Source organism: Eleutherodactylus coqui, chromosome 4, assembly GCF_035609145.1.
Source record: "Eleutherodactylus coqui strain aEleCoq1 chromosome 4, aEleCoq1.hap1, whole genome shotgun sequence".
NCBI classification, from domain to species: Eukaryota; Metazoa; Chordata; class Amphibia; order Anura; family Eleutherodactylidae; genus Eleutherodactylus; species Eleutherodactylus coqui.
Window position 1 is genome coordinate 301,683,098 of NC_089840.1, and position 20,990 is coordinate 301,704,087.

At 51.2% G+C, this 20,990-nt stretch overlaps 1 protein-coding gene across 1 annotated transcript in view; it reads right to left on the reverse strand.

Moving 5' to 3' along the window:
• Window positions 1-20,990, reverse strand: part of SORCS3 (sortilin related VPS10 domain containing receptor 3) — an 810,393-nt gene that overhangs the window by 260,668 nt on the left and 528,735 nt on the right. The window contains exon 7 of the mRNA XM_066601804.1: window positions 15,179-15,297. Within this exon, the coding sequence (XP_066457901.1) occupies window positions 15,179-15,297 (119 nt within the window). The remainder of the gene's footprint in view (window positions 1-15,178; window positions 15,298-20,990) is intronic.

A 20,990-nucleotide genomic window follows, 5' to 3' on the forward strand; every position in this document is an offset into this window, starting at 1 on the left:
TGTAGTAAGGTCTATGGATGCTCAGTAGAGGTTATATGTGATCAGTGGGGTCTCTAATACTATAGACCATCCCTTAACCATCACACGACCAACGTTGCCCTTCCTAAGCTAGACCTCATGGCCACGGTAATGCCTGCTTGGCCTGACATGGAGTCCTCATGGATTCAGAGTCTGGAGCTTGGTTTGTCTTGGTCCAATACTTTCACATATAGTACATTGGCCCCTAGACGAAAGACTTCTGAAGAGCAACGTTATATCTGAGACGGACACAGCAAATGTATTGCTATGTCCAAAGCGGAGACAATATTGGTGTCCTTAAAGGACGAATATAGACACCAAGTATAAAAGTAGAGAACACAAAATATCATAAGGAAATGTACAAATGGGGAACCAGAGGATCTGACCCTAACCTACTACGAGGAGAGCCTACCTAAAAGTGGGGCAATGAGGGCAGCCCAACATCAGGGACCGGAGGTGACCAGGACTTCTCCTAGATGGTGACAGGGAATGTGGAAAGTTACACGTATTAGAACCACAAACGTACAGGAGAAAAGAGGTAACGGCACCCCAGAAAAAGTAATTGAGCTGAGAGGCAGGACTCGACCTTGAACCGCTGACTGACCAGAAGTACCTTCAGACTAAGAGTATAACCGGCATCCTCTGGGGAGGAGCCAAAACTAATGTCCACAAGCCAACATTGATTGGTTGACTGGAATACACACCTGCCAGCTGACCAATCCAGCCACCTACCAACAGGGGAGACGTCCTGTCGGCGGCCCACAGCAAAATGACATGCACCAGCGTGAGGAGGTGGGCCAGACACATGCCATGGCCAGAGCATTGTGCCGGAGGACTTTTAGATTAGGTGGAAAAGTGGCGCTTTATACCAAACACTCACTGATTGTTATGTCCCTGATGATAAACCCCCAAGTACCCCCATCAAAGTACAAGGGACATTGGCCATCCACACATTGTCACTCCAATGCTTCCAATCTTTGGCTTCTGCTCCCATCGGCCCATCTCCTTAGACACTCCGATAAAGGTGTGTCACCTCCAGCGCAGGGCTGCCAGCAGGTGGGCGAATGCTTGGACCGTGTGAGGACAGAGACAAGTGTCTGCCTCCTGGACGGGCTGGTAAAGTAGACGCGAAGCTAAGAGAGTCATCCCAAGTGACTAATGGAGCGCTAGAGTGAATAAGTCCCCTGCCGCAGACACGCTCCAGCTGAAGGGGGGCAGCCATGATTTACGGGCCTCATATTTTACCAGCCGCTGGAAGGTGTCCCAGAGCATCCCGGAGAATATAGTGAGAGCGTCCATCAGGACTCCTCCCAGCCCTCGGGGTCCGGGATCTCCTCATCTGGTCAGACTCATCATTAAACATCTTCGTTTTCTAATAAGCTCTTAATGTTCGGCTGGATGGCGTCTTTGGATCAGGCCAGCGCACTTCTGATGAGTTGTTCTTCCAGCCATTGATCGCAGAGATGAAATCAATGGCAGCGAAGGAGTTAGAAGTTAAAAATAAATTGTGGGGATTGATTTCTCCGAAGAATCGCGGCTTCTCAGAATTAAAAAAGAAAAAAAAGGAGAAGCGCGGAAGACGCTGAGTGCGCCGCCGCACTGCCGCCACAAAACGCCTGGCGCTTGGTTATTAAGAGACACCTTAAGGGGTTGTCGAGCTCCAAAATACTGAGGAGCCTAACTGCAACCCCTTAAGGAGTGGGAAGAAGGAAACCGAGACCTCAAGAAGTCTTCAAGAAGGTGGCGCTCGGGACGCGGGAGGCGAAGACTGTCAGACACGTGTCAGAGAATTGGGGGATGTTTAGGATTTTTGTTTTTAATTTTAACCCCTTAATGACACGTAACTCCTTTATTTCTCCATCGCCGCCGCCTTCTGCGCGTTGTGTTTTGCGGGACGAGTTGTGTTTTTCACTGGTGCTACATAAAGTATCATATAATGGACTGAAAAACTTTTTAAAAATTCTAAGTGCAGTAAAAAAAAACAAAAACAACATTCCGCCATCTTTCAGCGCGTCTGGTTTCTACGGCGCACAAACTGCAACAAAAACGCCCGGACACCTTTATTCTCTGGGCCGGTCTGATTACCGCGATGCCAAACTTTGCTGTTTTTACTATTTTTTTTTTTAAATACATTTTTTTATGATTTTCTGCAGCCATCTTGTACTCGCAATAACATTTTTATTTTTCCGTTGACATAGTTGAGCGGCGGCTCATTTTCTGCGGGACGTCCTGTAGTTTACGTTAGTTCTAATCCGGAATACATACAACTTTTTCATCGCTTTTTATTGTGTTTTTTATGGGAGACAGGGTGACTGAAAAAGTGCATTTCTGTCGCTCTTTATTTTTTTTCGGACGTCGTTCACCGTGCGCGGTAAATAATGCGCTACTTTGATAGATCGGACTTTTGCGGACGCGGCGATACCAAATATGTATTTTTTATGATTGGATTTTTATTATAGATCTGGCAAAAGGGGGGGATTTAAACTTTCTTTTGCCCAATGATTGAACCCGCGCACATTGTAGCGGCCGTTTTTGCTTCCCGAAGTGATTCTTGGTATTTGGGCGGGGCCTTTGGGCGGGGCCTTTGGGCGGGGCCTTCCTGGACGTGGCGGCTGTCATATTGTCATTTTCAATGTTCAGTTTTCACCACTTGTTGTCATTTTCCCGTTATTTTCCCTGCGTCTTTTTTGGCTCCTCCCTCTTTTAGTTGTGCGCCGGTCGGTCGGATGATCCTCAACACCTTGCTGGGTGACACATTTACAATTTCCGCCTTTTATGATCTGTCGCGGCTAGAGATGAGCGAGTGTACTCGGTGAGGACAGAAACTCAAGTGAGTATCGCCATTTTCAGGTACATGCCTGCTTGCCCAAAAAGATTCGGGGGGCGGGGGAGACCGGGGGGGGGGGGGATCAGATCTCTCTCTCACCCCACCGGCCCCCGGATCTTTTCAGACAAGCAGGCATCTACTCGAAAATAGCGATACTCGCTCAAGTAATTTCCCTTAACGAGTACGCTCGCTCATCTCTAGTCGCAAGAGGAGCAAAGACCTCTACGAAGAACGTGATCACCACATGCAGCCTTCAAACATTCTGGCACGGAATCTGCCCAGAGATGTGTGTATCATACATGTATCCACACACACACACGTCTTGTATCATACATGTATCCATGCACACGTCTTGTATCATACATGTATCCACGCACACGTCTTGTATCATACATGTATCATTGCACACGTCCTGTATCATACATGTATCCACGCATACGTCTTGTATCATACATGTATCCACGCACACGTCTTGTATCATACATGTATCCACGCACACGTCTTGTATCATACATGTATCCACGCACACGTCTTGTATCATACATGTATCCACGCACACGTCTTGTATCATACATGTATCATTGCACACGTCCTGTATCATACATGTATCCACGCACACGTCTTGTATCATACATGTATCCACACACACGTCTTGTATCATACATGTATCCACGCACACGTCTTGTATCATACATGTATCCACGCACACGTCTTGTATCATACATGTATCCACGCACACGTCTTGTATCATACATGTATCCACGCACACGTCTTGTATCACACATGTATCATTGCACACGTCTTGTATCATACATGTATCATTGCACACGTCCTGTATCATACATGTATCCACGCACACGTCTTGTATCATACATGTATCCACGCACACGTCTTGTATCATACATGTATCCACGCACACGTCTTGTATCATACATGTATCCACGCACACGTCTTGTATCATACATGTATCCATGCACACGTCTTGTATCATACATGTATCCACACACGCACGTCTTGCATCATACATGTATCCACACACGCACATCTTGCATCATACATGTATCCACACACACACGTCTTGTATCATACATGTATCCTCGCACACGCCCTGTATCATACATGTATCCTCGCACACGCCCTGTATCATACATGTATCCACGCACACGTCTTGTATCATACATGTATCCACGCACACGTCCTGTATTATACATGTATCTACACACACGTCCTGTATCATACTTGTATCCATGCACACGTCTTGTATTATACATGTATCCACACACACGTCCTGTATTATACATGTATCCACACACACGTCCTGTATCATACCTGTATCCACGCACACGTCTTGTATCATACCTGTATCCACGCACACGTCTTGTATCATACATGTATCCTCGCACACGCCCTGTATCATACATGTATCCACGCACACGTCCTGTATTATACATGTATCCACACACACGTCCTGTATCATACTTGTATCCACGCACACGTCTTGTATCATACATGTATCCTCGCACACGCCCTGTATCATACATGTATCCACGCACACGTCTTGTATCATATATGTATCCATGCACACGTCCTGTATTATACATGTATCCACGCACACGTCTTGTATCATACATGTATCCACACACACGTCCTGTATTATACATGTATCCACACACACGTCTTGTATCATACGTGTAAAGACGGACCGCAGTGCAAAGATAAATCCCCAGAACACGGATAAAACAAGAGTTTCTTCATGCCGACCTCGATGAAACTACATGTTATGATTTCAGGGATGAGATATCCCTGCACATTGGCGCTGGACATGCAGCCAGCAGTCCGCCATCATATGCGTCTCCCATCGTCCGCAGACCCGTTCTTCCTTCATCCTTATTCCCTGGTGAAATCACTTACATCGTCACTTATAGCCCATCCGTGCGGAGGAACGGCGAGTTGTGCGTTCAGACACGTTAGTTGGAGCTCCAGCGTTGTATTCAGCTGACTGTGCAGCCTGTTGGTCAGAACGATTCCTGACATCCTCCTCCGACCCCTTTCACTGATGAGTGGTTTCCATCCGCTGGATGTTTTCCTCGATCGCGCCATTCTCTGTATACTCTCCACACCGTTACATGAGACCCCCCCGCGGTTGGCGGTGAGACCCCGGCTAATCCAGCACCGATCACCGGCCTCGTTGGAAGTCGCTCCGATCGCTGGATCTTCCATTTAATGTGGATTCACACTGAGACTGATCCACAGAAAACTTCTCCCTAATAAAGGACCCGAGGATCTATAATTGGTTGGGGGCGCTAATGGGCATGGGGCTCTAAAACTGGGACAGAAGTTCTATTAAAGGGCAGGGGGCACTAATAAAGGGGTCATTCCGTTTAGACTTTATATTATGTACATTTTTAATAGTTTTTTTTCATGTATTTCAAAGAGAAAATTTAATTTTAATTTTGCTAAAAAAAGCACCAACATCCTCCAAACCTGCAGTCCAAGAAGAGAGCGGCGCCCGCTTGTAGGCCCGTCTAATAAAGACAGCGCTCTGATGGGCAGAACTGCCACGGAAGCGGGGCCACCTCTGATGCGGGTTAAGCTCGCAGGATGGCATTCCACTGGGTGGAGCGCCCTCAGCTGGCGGTTGCGGGCATCTCCATATGAGTCCCCGCCGGGGGGCTGCAGCCAGTAGAAGGACCGCTGGAGGGAAGGAGAGCAGCCGCCTCAAACCGCTTAGAAGTTTGTCTTTTCTGTTTGTTGTTCACGGCTTATAAAGGGAGTCGGTGTGAAACGCGTTGCCAATAAAGTTCATCTAAGCAGGTGTTCTGCCCTTCGCCAGTTGATCTCCTGCTCTCCACTAGAGGGCAGGACTCAGGCGGGGACTCGGAGGGGCGCCGCTTATCCAACAGATCAGTCTAGAGCTGAGCGGTTGGCCCCACACGAGGTCGCCCCCCGCAGGACCTCTCGGTAGTCTGACGGGCGGCTGGGATTTGGGGTTTTGTCTGAAGTTGCTCATCTTTTCCTCGCAGACGTTATTCGCCGATTCCGTTGAGAACGTCCAAGAATTGTGGGCAATTGTATCAAATGACAATTTACTGGAGATGCAGAGCAGAGCGGGCGCGGCGGAGTCGGTCGGACCGCGCGGTTTAGGAACAGATGAATATTAAGTGGCAAAATGAACAATACGGCGCGGAAAACCAATTATCACCCGATATCGCGCCTCCACGAGGGAAACCAAACAGGGACGCTCTGCGGTTGGCGCCTACCAAACAGCGAGGATCTGTCACAGAAACAACAGTCTGTCTGCAGAGACGGTCTAATTATTCAATCAATCAAAAGACGACTCAGCACCTCGCCGCGCCATTCCGGAGGTGTCGTAAATTAAACCTCTGCTCTCTCCTCATTATTTGTTTGGTCGACAGAGAATACATGCCGGTATTAATAGGATGCTACAGTGTGACACACGACCACGCCTGCGCTCCTAACCTGTGAGCGGGGGCCCAGGACACAGCGAGGGTTCACAACCACCACCGGCCCCAGGACGGCACCGGTGGACAACCTCAGCTGAGCCTGCTCCTGAAACATATATATATATAATTGTGCTGGCCGGAGGGATACAGTTACTCTTTATACACAAGGCAGATCCCACAATCGGTTCCAGGAGCTCCTGGGCTCCAGGCGGTGGCCTTCCTGCTGAGCCGTACAGAGAGCTGGAGAGCTCCCCTGCTGATCCCTGCTGATCCCTGCTGATCTCCTGCTCCTGATTGCCCAGTATAAACGGCTCCCGGCGCCTCCCATCCTGCGAGATTATCGGTCTCTCTGCCTTCAGTCTAGCTCTGCTAGAACCGCTCCTCTCTAGATGATTGGTGCTACCTCTTACCGACCCCTGGCTACATCCTGACCACGCTACCTACCTGCTCCCTGCTACTGTAAGAGATACCTACCTCTTACCGACCACTGGCTACATCCTGACTACATTACCTACCTTCTCACTGCTACTGTAAGAGATACCTACCTCTTACCGACCCCTGGCTACATCCTGACTACATTACCTACCTGCTCCCTGATACTGCAATTGATACCTACCCATTACCAATCCTTGGCTTCTATCGACAACACTATTTGTCCACTGGGGTTATAACCGGCTGCAGTCAGAGATGCTGGGTCATTCTTAGCCCCCATGGTCCTACATTACAGCTCCCGACCCTTTATTAGAGCCCCCTGGCTCTTCCCTGTATGGTAATTCTCCCCGTGACCCCGCAGTGCGGCATAAAATCAATGACAAGTTTTCCACGGATCAGTCTCAGTGTGAATCCACAATAGATGGAAGATCCAGCGATCGGAGCGACTTCCAACAAGGCCGGTCATTGGTGCTAGACTAGCGGGGGTCGCACCGCCAACCGCGGGGGGGTTTCTCATATAACCGTGTGGAGAGTATACAGAGAATGGCGCGATCGAGGAAAATATCCAGCGAAAGGGGATCCTGCGGACGGAAACAACTCATCACTGAAAGGGGTCGGAGGAGGATGTCAGGAATTGTTCTGACCAACAGGCTGCACAGTCAGCTGAATACATCGCTGGAGCTCCAACTAACGTGTCCGAACGCACAACTCGCCGTTCCTCCGCACGGATGGTATAACAGCAGACGACCAGTTCCAGCGCCATTGTGTCTAAGAGAAACAGAAAGACTCCAGCGGGCAAAAGAGCGCAAAACTTGTGTCACTGAGCAGCGGAGAACACGTCCTGGTCCCCGGGAGACATGCTGTGCGCAGTTCCGTCGACCCCCCAGATACAAGGTTGCCCTCTGCTACATACTGACAGAAAAGGATGACGAATTCCACATCAGCAGATTTTGTAGCAGTTTCCATTCCAATGGCAGGAAGTTCTGTGGCGCCTGAATATTCGGGAGATCGGCCCCTCTGGTCGTCCACACTCGGCCCCGCTCAATGAATAAAGCATCACTGGCATCCATTCTCTTCCCCGGTGAGAGGTCTCCCTGAGGACGGGGGCGTCAGTAGGGCGTCAGCAGAGCGCCCCCCTCCCCACCTGGGAACGAGACGGCGGTGATCACTGATGGCAGCAGTGGGATGAAAGAGCAGACACTCAGCGGTGTAAACCGCGGGAACAGAAGGTCGCCTCCCGCTTCTGCACTTTGATCGCTGCGGCTTCCAGGCTGAACACCGGCGCTTTGGAGAAAAAAACTAAAACCCCCAAAATATCAGAAAATCCGATTTGTTTTCTGACTTCAAGTAAAAGAACAAAAACTGAACCGACTTCTAAAATAAGAACATTCAGCATTTTAGGTCGGCGACTTCCTTCTGCGATGAGTTTCGTTGTTTCTCTCTGGTTGACTTGTGCAGCAGATCTACAAGCTCCGCCTCCAATATCAGGCGCCCCCAGGAGGCGATCACGGGGGTCTCATCTGTGACCTACAGTCCCTAAACCCCAGGCACGGCCAAAACTGCTTCTTACTGACGCCACTAATAAGCTTATCCCTGTTACGGCGGTGGCTCTGCTGACGGCCCGGCTCCGGCTCTAACTGCCAGCTTAACCCCTTACATGCCACAATCAGCCCCAACTACAGCATGTTAGCAGATAACAGGGAGAGGGCTCGGTCACCCATCGGCACCCAGACCGGCATGTCCCTCCTGTAGCTCCGCCTACTCGGCCCCGCCTCCAACGGTCTGCTGGCAGCTGTCCCGGCGTAGCACGAGCCACCGTGTTGTGTCAGATGGAAGTTGGTGGTTGTTTGGGATTTCTTTGCATTTGTCTCCTCACTGCGGGGACTTGTTACGGGAGTTGCTGTTTATTCCTCCCCCCCCCCCCTATCCCCGGTTCTGCACTGCTGAAGGAGGTGAACGTTGCTGGGCTCTGTGGTTCATCCAGCAGCTCACAAGTACTGCGGGTTATTAACTGACGCTGTGGATTTGCTCTGCGGTATTCGGTGGACATTTCATGTAAAAAGTCACAAAAACATTTAAGAGAAAAGATCCAGTTCAGCAAATAAACACAAAAACTCATCAGCGGACGATGGCAATATGGGGGCACTTATCGCACCTGCGCAACGCCGTATAATAGCCGGAAGAATCAGAGATGGAAATGTTATTTTACTGTCCCCAAAAAGGGTCCAAAAAACTACAAATTTACCAACAACAAAACTTTTCCTCTGCAATGAAAACAGTAACATCTCCAACACATTATATGTCCCCCAGAGAGCAGCCAGTAACATCTCCAACACATTATATGTCCCCCCCAGACTGCAGCCAGTAACATCTCCAACACATTATATGTACCCCAGAGTGCGGCCAGTAACATCTCCAACACATTATATGTCCCCCAGAGTGCAGCCAGTAACATCTCCAACACATTATATGTCCCCCCCAGACTGCAGCCAGTAACATCTCCAACACATTATATGTACCCCAGAGTGCGGCCAGTAACATCTCCAACACATTATATGTCCCCCAGAGTGCAGCCAGTAACATCTCCAACACATTATATGTCCCCCAGAGTGCAGCCAGTAACATCTCCAACACATTACATGTCCCCCAGAGTGCAGCCAGTAACATCTCCAACACATTATATGTCCCCCAGAGTGCGGCCAGTAACATCTCCAACACATTATATGTCCCCCAGAGTGCGGCCAGTAACATCTACAACACATTATATGTCCCCCAGAGTGCAGCCAGTAACATCTCCAACACATTATATGTCCCCCAGAGTGCGGCCAGTAACATCTCCAACACATTATATGTCCCCCAGAGTGCGGCCAGTAACATCTCCAACACATTATATGTCCCCCCCAGAGAGAAGCCAGTAACATCTCCAACACATAATATGTCCCCCAGAGTGCGGCCAGTAACAGGTCCAACACATTATATGTCCCCCCCAGAGAGCAGCCAGTAACATCTCCAACACATTATATGTCCCCCAGAGTGCGGCCAGTAACAGGTCCAACACATTATATGTCCCCCCCAGAGAGCAGCCAGTAACATCTCCAACACATTATATGTCCCGCAGAGTGCGGCCAGTAACATCTCCAACACATTATATGTCCCCCCCAGAGAGCAGCCAGTAACATCTCCAACACATTATATGTCCCCCAGAGTGCGGCCAGTAACATCTCCAACATATTATATGTCCCTCAGAGTGCGGCCAGTAACATCTCCAACACATTATATGTCCCCCAGAGTGCGGCCAGTAACAGGTCCAACACATTATATGTCCCCCAGAGTGCGGCCAGTAACAGGTCCAACACATTATATGTCCCCCAGAGTGCGGCCAGTAACAGGTCCAACACATTACATGTCCCCCAGAGTGCGGCCAGTAACATCTCCAACACATTACATGTCCCCCAGAGTGCAGCCAGTAACATCTCCAACACATTATATGTCCCCCAGAGTGCGGCCAGTAACATCTCCAACACATTATATGTCCCCCAGAGTGCGGCCAGTAACATCTACAACACACTATGTCCCCCAGAGTGCAGCCAGTAACATCTCCAACACATTATATGTCCCCCAGAGTGCGGCCAGTAACATCTCCAACACATTATATGTCCCCCAGAGTGCAGCCAGTAACATCTCCAACACATTATATGTCCCCCAGAGTGCGGCCAGTAACATCTCCAACACATTATATGTCCCCCAGAGTGCGGCCAGTAACATCTCCAACACATTATATGTCCCCCAGAGTGCAGCCAGTAACATCTCCAACACATTATATGTCCCGCAGAGTGCGGCCAGTAACATCTCCAACACATTATATGTCCCCCCCAGAGAGCAGCCAGTAACATATCCAACACATTATATGTCCCCCAGAGTGCGGCCAATAACATCTCCAACATATTATATGTCCCTAAGAGTGCGGCCAGTAACATCTCCAACACATTATATGTCCCCCAGAGTGCGGCCAGTAACAGGTCCAACACATTATATGTCCCCCAGAGTGCGGCCAGTAACATCTCCAACACATTATATGTCCCCCAGAGTGCAGCCAGTAACAGGTCCAACACATTACATGTCCCCCAGAGTGCGGCCAGTAACATCTCCAACACATTACATGTCCCCCAGAGTGCAGCCAGTAACATCTCCAACACATTATATGTCCCCCAGAGTGCGGCCAGTAACATCTCCAACACATTATATGTCCCCCAGAGTGCGGCCAGTAACATCTACAACACATTATATGTCCCCCAGAGTGCGGCCAGTAACATCTCCAACACATTATATGTCCCCCAGAGTGCGGCCAGTAACATCTCCAACACATTATATGTCCCCCAGAGTGCGGCCAGTAACATCTCCAACACATTATATGTCCTCCAGAGTGCGGCCAGTAACATCTCCAACACATTATATGTCCCCCAGAGTGCGGCCAGTAACATCTCCAACACATTATATGTCCCCCAGAGTGCGGCCACTAACATCTCCAACACATTACATGTCCCCCAGAGTGCGGCCAGTAACAGGTCCAACACATTATATGTCCCCCAGAGTGCGGCCAGTAACAGGTCCAACACATTACATGTCCCTCAGAGTGCGGCCAGTAACATCTCCAACACATTACATGTCCCCCAGAGTGCAGCCAGTAACATCTCCAACACATTATATGTCCCCCAGAGTGCGGCCAGTAACATCTCCAACACATTATATGTCCCCCAGAGTGCGGCCAGTAACATCTACAACACATTATATGTCCCCCAGAGTGCAGCCAGTAACATCTCCAACACATTATATGTCCCCCAGAGTGCGGCCAGTAACATCTCCAACACATTATATGTCCCCCAGAGTGCGGCCAGTAACATCTCCAACACATTATATGTCCCCCAGAGTGCAGCCAGTAACATCTCCAACACATTATATGTCCCCCAGAGTGCGGCCAGTAACATCTCCAACACATTATATGTCCCCCAGAGTGCGGCCAGTAACATCTCCAACACATTACATGTCCCCCAGAGTGCGGCCAGTAACAGGTCCAACACATTATATGTCCCCCAGAGTGCGGCCAGTAACATCTCCAACACATCATATGTCCCCCAGAGTGCAGCCAGTAACATCTCCAACACATTATATGTCCCCCAGAGTGCAGCCAGTAACATCTCCAACACATTATATGTCCCCCAGAGTGCGGCCAGTAACATCTCCAACACATTATATGTCCCCCAGAGTGCGGCCAGTAACATCTCCAACACATTACATGTCCCCCAGAGTGCGGCCAGTAACAGGTCCAACACATTATAGGTCCCCCAGAGTGCAGCCAGTAACATGTCCAACACATTATATGTCCCCCAGAGTGCAGCCAGTAACATCTCCAACACATTATATGTCCCCCAGAGTGCAGCCAGTAACATCTCCAACACATTATATGTCCCCCAGAGTGCGGCCAGTAACATCTACAACACATTATATGTCCCCCAGAGTGCGGCCAGTAACATCTCCAACACATTATATGTTCCCCAGAGTGCGGCCAGTAACATCTCCAACACATTATATGTCCCCCAGAGTGCAGCCAGTAACATCTCCAACACATTATATGTCCCCCAGAGTGCGGCCAGTAACATCTACAACACATTATATGTCCCCCAGAGTGCGGCCAGTAACATCTCCAACACATTATATGTTCCCCAGATTGCGGCCAGTAACATCTCCAACACATTATATGTCCCCCAGAGTGCGGCCAGTAACATCTCCAACACATTATACGTCCCCCAGAGTGCGGCCAGTAACATCTCCAACACATTATATGTCCCCCAGAGTGCAGCCAGTAACATCTCCAACACATTATATGTCCCCCAGAGTGCAGCCAGTAACATCTCCAACACATTATATGTCCCCCAGAGTGCAGCCAGTAACATCTCCAACACATTATATGTCCCCCAGAGTGCAGCCAGTAACATCTCCAACACATTATATGTCCCCCAGAGTGCAGCCAGTAACATCTCCAACACATTATATGTCCCTCAGAGTGCAGCCAGTAACATCTACAACACATTATATGTCCCCCAGAGTGCAGCCAGTAACATCTCCAACACATTATATGTCCCCCAGAGTGCAGCCAGTAACATCTCCAACACATTATATGTCCCCCAGAGTGCAGCCAGTAACATCTCCAACACATTGTATGTCCCCCAGAGTGCGGCCAGTAACATCTCCAACACATTATATGTCCTCCAGAGTGCAGCCAGTAACATCTCCAACACATTATATGTCCCCCAGAGTGCGGCCAGTAACATCTCCAACACATTATATGTCCCCCAGAGTGCGGCCAGTAACATCTCCAACACATTATATGTCCTCCAGAGTGCGGCCAGTAACATCTCCAACACATTATATGTCCCCCAGAGTGCAGCCAGTAACATCTCCAACCCATTATATGTCCCCAGAGTGCAGCCAGTAACATCTCCAACACATTATATGTCCCCCAGAGTGCAGCCAGTAACATCTCCAACACATTATATGTCCCCCAGAGTGCGGCCAGTAACATCTCCAACACATTATATGTCCCCCAGAGTGCAGCCAGTAACATCTCCAACCCATTATATGTCCCCCAGAGTGCGGCCAGTAACATCTCCAATACATTATATGTCCCCCAGAGTGCAGCCAGTAAGATCTCCAACACATTATATGTCCCCCAGAGTGCAGTCAGTAACATCTCCAACACATTATATGTCCCCCAGAGTGCAGCCAGTAACATCTCCAACACATTATATGTCCCCCAGAGTGCAGCCAGTAACATCTATAACACATTATATGTACTTCAGAGTGCAGCCAGTAACATCTCCAACACATTATATGTCTCCCAGTGTGCGGCCAGTAACATCTCCAACACATTATATGTCCCCCAGAGTGCGGCCAGTAACAGGTCCAACACATTATATGTCCTCCAGAGTGCAGCCAGTAACATCTCCAACACATTATATGTCCCCCAGAGTGCAGCCAGTAACATCTCCAACCCATTATATGTCCCCCAGAGTGCGGCCAGTAACATCTCCAATACATTATATGTCCCCCAGAGTGCAGCCAGTAAGATCTCCAACACATTATATGTCCCCCAGAGTGCAGTCAGTAACATCTCCAACACATTATATGTCCCCCAGAGTGCAGCCAGTAACATCTCCAACACATTATATGTCCCCCAGAGTGCAGCCAGTAACATCTATAACACATTATATGTCCTTCAGAGTGCAGCCAGTAACATCTCCAACACATTATATGTCTCCCAGTGTGCGGCCAGTAACATCTCCAACACATTATATGTCCCCCAGAGTGCAGCCAGTAACATCTCCAACACATTATATGTCCCCCAGAGTGCGGCCAGTAACATCAACACATTATATGTCCCCTGGAGTACAGCCAGTAACATCAGCCTTCTGGGACTCCTAGATGGATTTGGCAGGACCCTCCCCAGAGGATTCTGCAGAGTGATACACCCACCGGTAGGTGACCTGCAGCACTGGTAAGTGGCCACCAGCAATGCGTCCTGGCCCCTGAAGAGGCTGATGTGTGCTAGCAGAGAGAGCTGTGGCTGTAGGGGACTGAGGAGAATGGCAGGGAGGTGGCCGGTGTCCTCTTATACAGTGAAAGGACTTACCTCTCACTTGGAGCTCTGGAACCTCAAATCTATCAGTTGAACCGATAGTGAAGTCCAGTGGGAGGGGCAATTGCAGAGTCCAGTGGGAGGGGCTTCTCTTCACGTAAGAATGTGAACCCAGGATACTACAAAATGGCCAGAAAGACCACTTTTGAAAGAAAATGCATATAAACTCCTTTATCCGATCTGTAGGAACTTCTTGAGAGGATGTCTTAAGAAAGTATAGTAGGAAGATGTGAAGCCCCCCGGGACCCCCAGAGAACGACATCACTGGACGCTACTTGTACTCCCCCAGCGTGTGGTCGCCTGCGAATACATCTCACAGTATCCAATAGGAATAGGACTGACCAAAGGCGGGCGCTGAAGCTGGCAGCAGGTCATGAGAGGCCGGGGGAGAAGTCTACGGGACCCCAAGGGATATCAGGATACCCGCCGCATTTACAGCAGCCGTAAAGTGTCGCCCGCTAGCTGCAGAAAGCATCTGCACAAAATCCGTGCGGAAACGGACATGCGGCGCGGATTGTAGCCGCAGATTCCAGCACAACCTCCTCACCCCGTCTGTCCCGGGGGTCCGCCGCTCCGCCCACCTCTATATGCCAGCTCTTTCCTGGGTGAGAACATTTCATCTAGAAATACAGAAGGTGTAAAACTGAAGTGTCTCGCAGTATCTGCAGGCGAGGCGCGAGGAGACGCACGGATAGCTGAGTACAGGGGTCTCCTGGGGGGTCCCTGCTGATGACCCCCTCTTACCTGAATGAAGACGTATTGGTCTTGTACCACCAAGGAGTTGGTATCGATGAAGCGGGAGAAGGGGCCGCTGCGGGTGGTCTCTGCACATTCTTGGATCCTGCAGGTTATATAATGAGCGTCTGTTGGAAGAGGGATGAACAGAACATTAGGCTCCGCCTCCACCATGACGGCGACATATTAAGTAGCGCACATTGTGATTAATTTAGGTAGCGGGCTATTCCAATGCAGCCCAGTAACCGCAGCCAGACCCGCTACCTGAGGGTCCACAGTCCCCTCCGCACATGAGCAGCGGTCTTCTGCGTGGCAGTGGGGGCGCCTTACATTCCTGGACTTTCATTTCCAAGGAGTCTTAAAGGTTTTGCTCATTTTCACTATTTTTGTAGCGCCCCGATGCGGTGCCGGACCATGTTGTCTCCGGGGCCGGAGGGGCGTAGGTTCTCGATGCCGCTGCCCTCTGACTCACCTGAGTCTTCACACTATGCAGCAGTAGTCTGAGCCACCTCACTCTAATCTTATTGGCCAGTGCTGATCATGTGAGAAACGCTGACCAATCAGAGAGCAGCTGTAGCGTATCAGTAGTCCAACCCAACGCCAGTGCGCATTGGGTCATCGAAGACTGCAACAGCCATCTTGATAGACTAAGACGGGGCCCGGAAACCGGCAGACGGACAATGGCGCAGAGGACGGGCGGCAGGTGATATAGCCGCCCTCAGGGACCCGGGCGGAACTTTGTCCCAGAATCAGAGTGTTTATTTGTGACGCGCCGCGCCCGGGACGGGTGGTTCACACGGGTGTGCAGTAGAGCGCTGTGCCAGGTTACCGTGGTGTGGCCTCGTTTCGCCATGCATGTTGCCCGTGCACAACTTCGTGTCTCACACACACTTTTGTTTTTTTGCCACCCGTTTCTTGCTTTCATTATTCTGCGCTCACTGTCGGTATTTCGCGCTCACTGTCGGTATTTCGCTCGCTGTCGTTTTTTTTGCACTCGCTGTCGGTATTTCGCGCTCGCTGTCAGCATTTCGCGCTCGCTGTCTTTTCTTTGCGCTCGCTGTCGGTATTTTGCGCTCGCTGTCGGCTTCTCGCGCTCGCTGACAGTATTTTGCGCTCGCTGCGGTATTTCACACTCACTGTCGGTATTTTGCGCTCGCTGTCGGCTTCTCGCGCTCGCTGACGGTATTTTGCGCTCGCTGTCGGTATTTCACACTCACTGTCGGTATTTCGCGCTCGCTGTCGGCTTCCCATGCTCACTGTTGGTTTTTCGCGCTCGCTGACGGCTTCACGCGCTTGCTGACGGTTTTTCGCACTCGCTGTCGGTTTTTCGGGCTCGCTGACGGTATTTTGCGCTCGCTGTCGGTATTTCACACTCACTGTCGGTATTTCGCGCTCGCTGTCGGCTTCCCATGCTTACTGTTGGTTTTTCGCGCTCGCTGACGGCTTCACGCGCTTGCTGTCGGTTTTTCGCACTCGCTGTCGGTTTTTCGGGCTCGCTGTCGGTATTTTGCGCTCGCTGTCGGTATTTTGCGCTCGCTGTTGGTATTTGCGCTCTCTGTCGGTATTTCGCGCTCGCTGACTTTTTGCGCTCGCTGACGGCACTTCGCGCTCGCTGTCTTTTCTTTGCGCTCGCTGTCGGTATTTCGCGCTCGCTGTCGGTATTTCACGCTCGCTGACGGCATTTCGCGCTCGTTGACGGCATTTCGCTCTCGCTGACGGCATTTCACGCTCACTGTCGGCTTCTCGCGCTCACTGTCGGCTTCTCGCGCTCACTGTCGGTATTTTGCGCTCGCTGTCGGTATTTTGCGCTCGCTGTCGGTATTTTGCGCTTGCTGACTTTTTTTGCGCTCGCTGACGGCATTTTGCGCTCGCTGTCGGTATCTCGCGCTCACTGTTGGTTTTTCGCGCTCACTGTCGGTTTTCGTGTTCGCTGTCGGCATTTTGCGCTCGCTGCCGGTATTTCGCGCTCGCCGACTTTTTTTGCGCTCGCTGACGGCACTTTGCGCTCACTGTCTTTTCTTTGTACTCGCTGTCGGTATTTTGCGCTCGCTGTCGCTATTTTGCGCTCGCTGTCGGTATTTTGCGCTCGCTGTCGGTATTTCGCGCTTGCTGACTTTTTTGCGCTCGCTGACGGCACTTCGCGCTCGCTGTCTTTTCTTCGCGCTCGCTGTCTTTTCTTTGCGCTCGCTGTCGGTATTTCGCGCTCGCTGTCATGCGCAGGCTTCCTGTTTTGCCTTTTTAGGTTTCCCGCTGTGCCGCTGAGCGATGTTCTGTGTAAACGCCACGTATTCACAATGTAATTCCGCGAGGACAGCGTTCTGTACGCACCCAGAGAGAACAATGGCGCTTTATGGCGAGTAATATGCGATAAAGTAGAACATCTTTGTTACTCACGTATTATCCGTAATGACAATCCGCTAATGCGAGCGGGACGGCGGAAATAAATGTGAATCGCTGCGATGTACCGCGTATTATACGCGCATACATCACATGCCTATACGCAGTTCATATACACTTGTGCGAGGCGGCCTTATCCCCATCGTCCCTCCGGTCTCCGCAGTGAGCGGCGCACTGACTAGTCCACCCCCACATTGCACTGCAGACACACGCCCCGGACTCAGTGGTCACCGACTGTCAGCCATAAGCTTAGCGACTAGCTGACAACAAACACGCCTTGTGTAGTCTGACTCCGCCCTCATTGGTCCCATCATTCCTGCAGCCCAGAAAACCATTCCTTTGGGACCCGTCTATAAATTCTGTCCGGGGGTCCCATCTGACATGCCAGCTATGGTGTGTAGATGGGACCCTGCAAGGGACAAGAGGCGGCACCGCTTTAGGTAGAATTCAGCTGTTTTCGGTTCATTTTTGGCACTTTACCAGACAGAATAGCGCAGCAGATTATGGAGGGCAGATGGCTCCGTAATTCAGCACCTCAGCCCCTCGTGTGCCACCGCCCAGGCGCCATCTACCATCTGCACAAGACCCTTATACAACCCAATGAGTTACGGACCAGCGCATCAGCCTTCAGACCCAATGGGCCGAGTGTGGACAACATCCGTGAGAAGCCGCGGCGCAGAACTCAGGGCGCCACTTATAGTGACTGCTGTTAATTACAAGACAGAGAAGCTCCGCAGCGTCTCATATAGAAAGGCGCCAAATCCCTGGAGGAGCGCCAGGAGCGCCGCACGGGCTTCTCCGCGGGGCTCAAGGTTTTGTTGGTTCACATTTAAAGAGTTCCAACCTTGAGCTCCCGCAGGGGGCAGTACTTCAGCAGCCAATCACAGCGCAGCTTTCATGCTTCCAGAGCAGTCTGAGAGGAGAAAGATGCACTCTGATTGGTGGCTCCGAGCAACAAGTCCCGCCCTCCTGCTGGCCAGCGCCTACTATTAAGGAGTTATAGGGGACTCTCCTCTCCCTCTTAGCTCTTTGCAAAGGTCAAATTTGTAACCCTTCCACAAAACCTGGAGACCCCATATGCCGAGTATCGCGGCCCCCCGCTCCCGTCATTCTCAGAATTATATACTGTACCCACCGACCACCCCGTTATTAGACCCCCAGCGAGTGGCGTAGATCCCATTGGGTAATAAAATGGTTCTGCAGGAATATCTGGTCACGTGATTTTATGGGGGGGGCAATTACCGTACAGGGAAGCACCAATCGTGAGAGGGCCAGGGGCTCTAATAAAGGGGGCAGGGGGCTCTAGTAGAGAGTTGGGGGGCTCTGATAAAGAGGGCCGGGGGGCTCTAATAAAGAGGGTCTGGGGGCTCTGATAAAGGGGGTCAGGGGGTTCTAATAGAGGGGCTCTGATGAAGACGGTGGTGGGCTCTGATAAGAGGGGCCGAGGGGTCTGATAAAGAGGGATGGGGGCTCTGATAAAGGGGGCCGGGGGGGTCTAATAAAGGGGACCAGGGGCCCTAATAGAGGGGCTCTGATATAGGGGGTAGGGGGCTCTGATAAAGGGGGCCGAGGGGTCTGATAAAGGGAGATGGGGGATGTGATAAAGGGGGCGGACCCCTCTAATAAAGGGGGCCAGGAGGCTCTGATAAGGGGGGCCAGGGGGCTCGGATAAAGGGGGGCCGGGGGGCTCTGATAAAGGGGGTCAGTGGGCTCTAATAAATAGGGCCAGGGGGCTCTAATAGAGGGGCTCTGATGAAGACAGTGGTGGGCTCTGATAAGAAGGGCCGAGGGCTCTGATAAAGAGAGATGGGGGCTCTGATAAAGGGGGTCGAGGGCTCTGATAAAGGGGGCGGACCCCTCTAATAAAAGGGGCCAGGGGGCTCTGATAGAGGGGCTCTGATGAAGGCAGTGGTGGGCTCTGATAAGAGGCGCCGAGGGCTCTGATAAAGAGAGATGGGGGCTCTGATAAAGAGGGTCGGGGGGGGGGGGGACTGATAAATGGGTCTGGAGGGGTCTAATAAAGGGGGCAGAGGGATCTAATAGTGGGGCTCTGATAAGGGGCTCATTCAGCGTGTATTTAGTGCTGGGAATCCCCCTTTATCACTATGCCTGAATCAGTGCCGGTCAGCAGCACTTTCAGCTCTGCTACATCTCTGTGAAGTGCGATTATTTTATATTAACCTCTAAAAGGGTTACATTTATTTGCATGGATTACGAGACGCCGTCCTCCATTTTGGGTCAGACGGCGCACGGTCACACATTCATCACCAGACCTGCAGCGATGAGTCCCGTATCCCGCGGCTTGGAGCCGTCATCATCCTGTAAGCGCCGTGTTAATTACAGACCGGGGTCTCATCGGCAATAATCGTATGAATCGTTCTAAAACCGCAAAGATGAAGCTCAGACAACGGCGGCGCCAAAACCAATTCCAGATCTGAGCGCTATCGATGTCTGGAGGGTCATAAAGGGTTCGTGTTTATGGGGATGGAATAGTGCAGCTTGGTAATGTAAAACACCGCACTGCAGATGTGTACAGCACACCCCTCTGCCCTCGTACACTTCTGTATGAAACACCCCTCTGCCCTCGTACACTTCTGTACGACACACCCCTCTGCCCTCCTACACCTCTGTACGACATACCCCTCTGCCCTCGTACACTTCTGTACGACACACCCCTCCGCCCTCGTGCACTTCTGTGCGACACACACCTCCGCCCTCCTACACCTCTGTACGACACACCCCTCTGCCCTCCTACACCTCTGTACGACACACCCCTCTGCCCTCCTACACCTCTGTACGACACACCCCTCTGCCCTCGTGCACTTCTGTACGACACACCCCTCTGCCCTCGTACACTTCTGTACGACACACCCCTCTGCCCTCGTACACTTCTGTACGACACACCCCTCTGCCCTCGTACACTTCTGTACGACACACCCCTCCGCCCTCGTGCACTTCTGTGCGACAAACACCTCCGCCCTCCTACACCTCTGTACGACACACCCCTCAGCCCTCCTACACTTCTGTACAACACACCCCTCCGCCCTCCTGCACGTCTGTACGACACACCCCTCCGCCCTCCTACACTTCTGTCCGACACACCCCTCCGCCCTCGTACACTTCTGTACGACACACCCCTCCGCCCTCGTGCACTTCTGTACGACACACCCCTCCACCCTCGTGCACTTCTGTACGACACACCCATCCACCCTCGTGCACTTCTGTACGACACACCCCTCCACCCTAGTGCACTTCTGTACGACACACCCCTCCACCCTCGTGCACTTCTGTACGACACACCCCTCCGCCCTTGTGCACTTCTGTACGACACACCCCTCCGCCCTTGTGCACTTCTGTACGGCACACCCCTCAGCCCTCTTGCACTTCTGTACGACACACCCCTCCACCCTCGTGCACTTCTGTA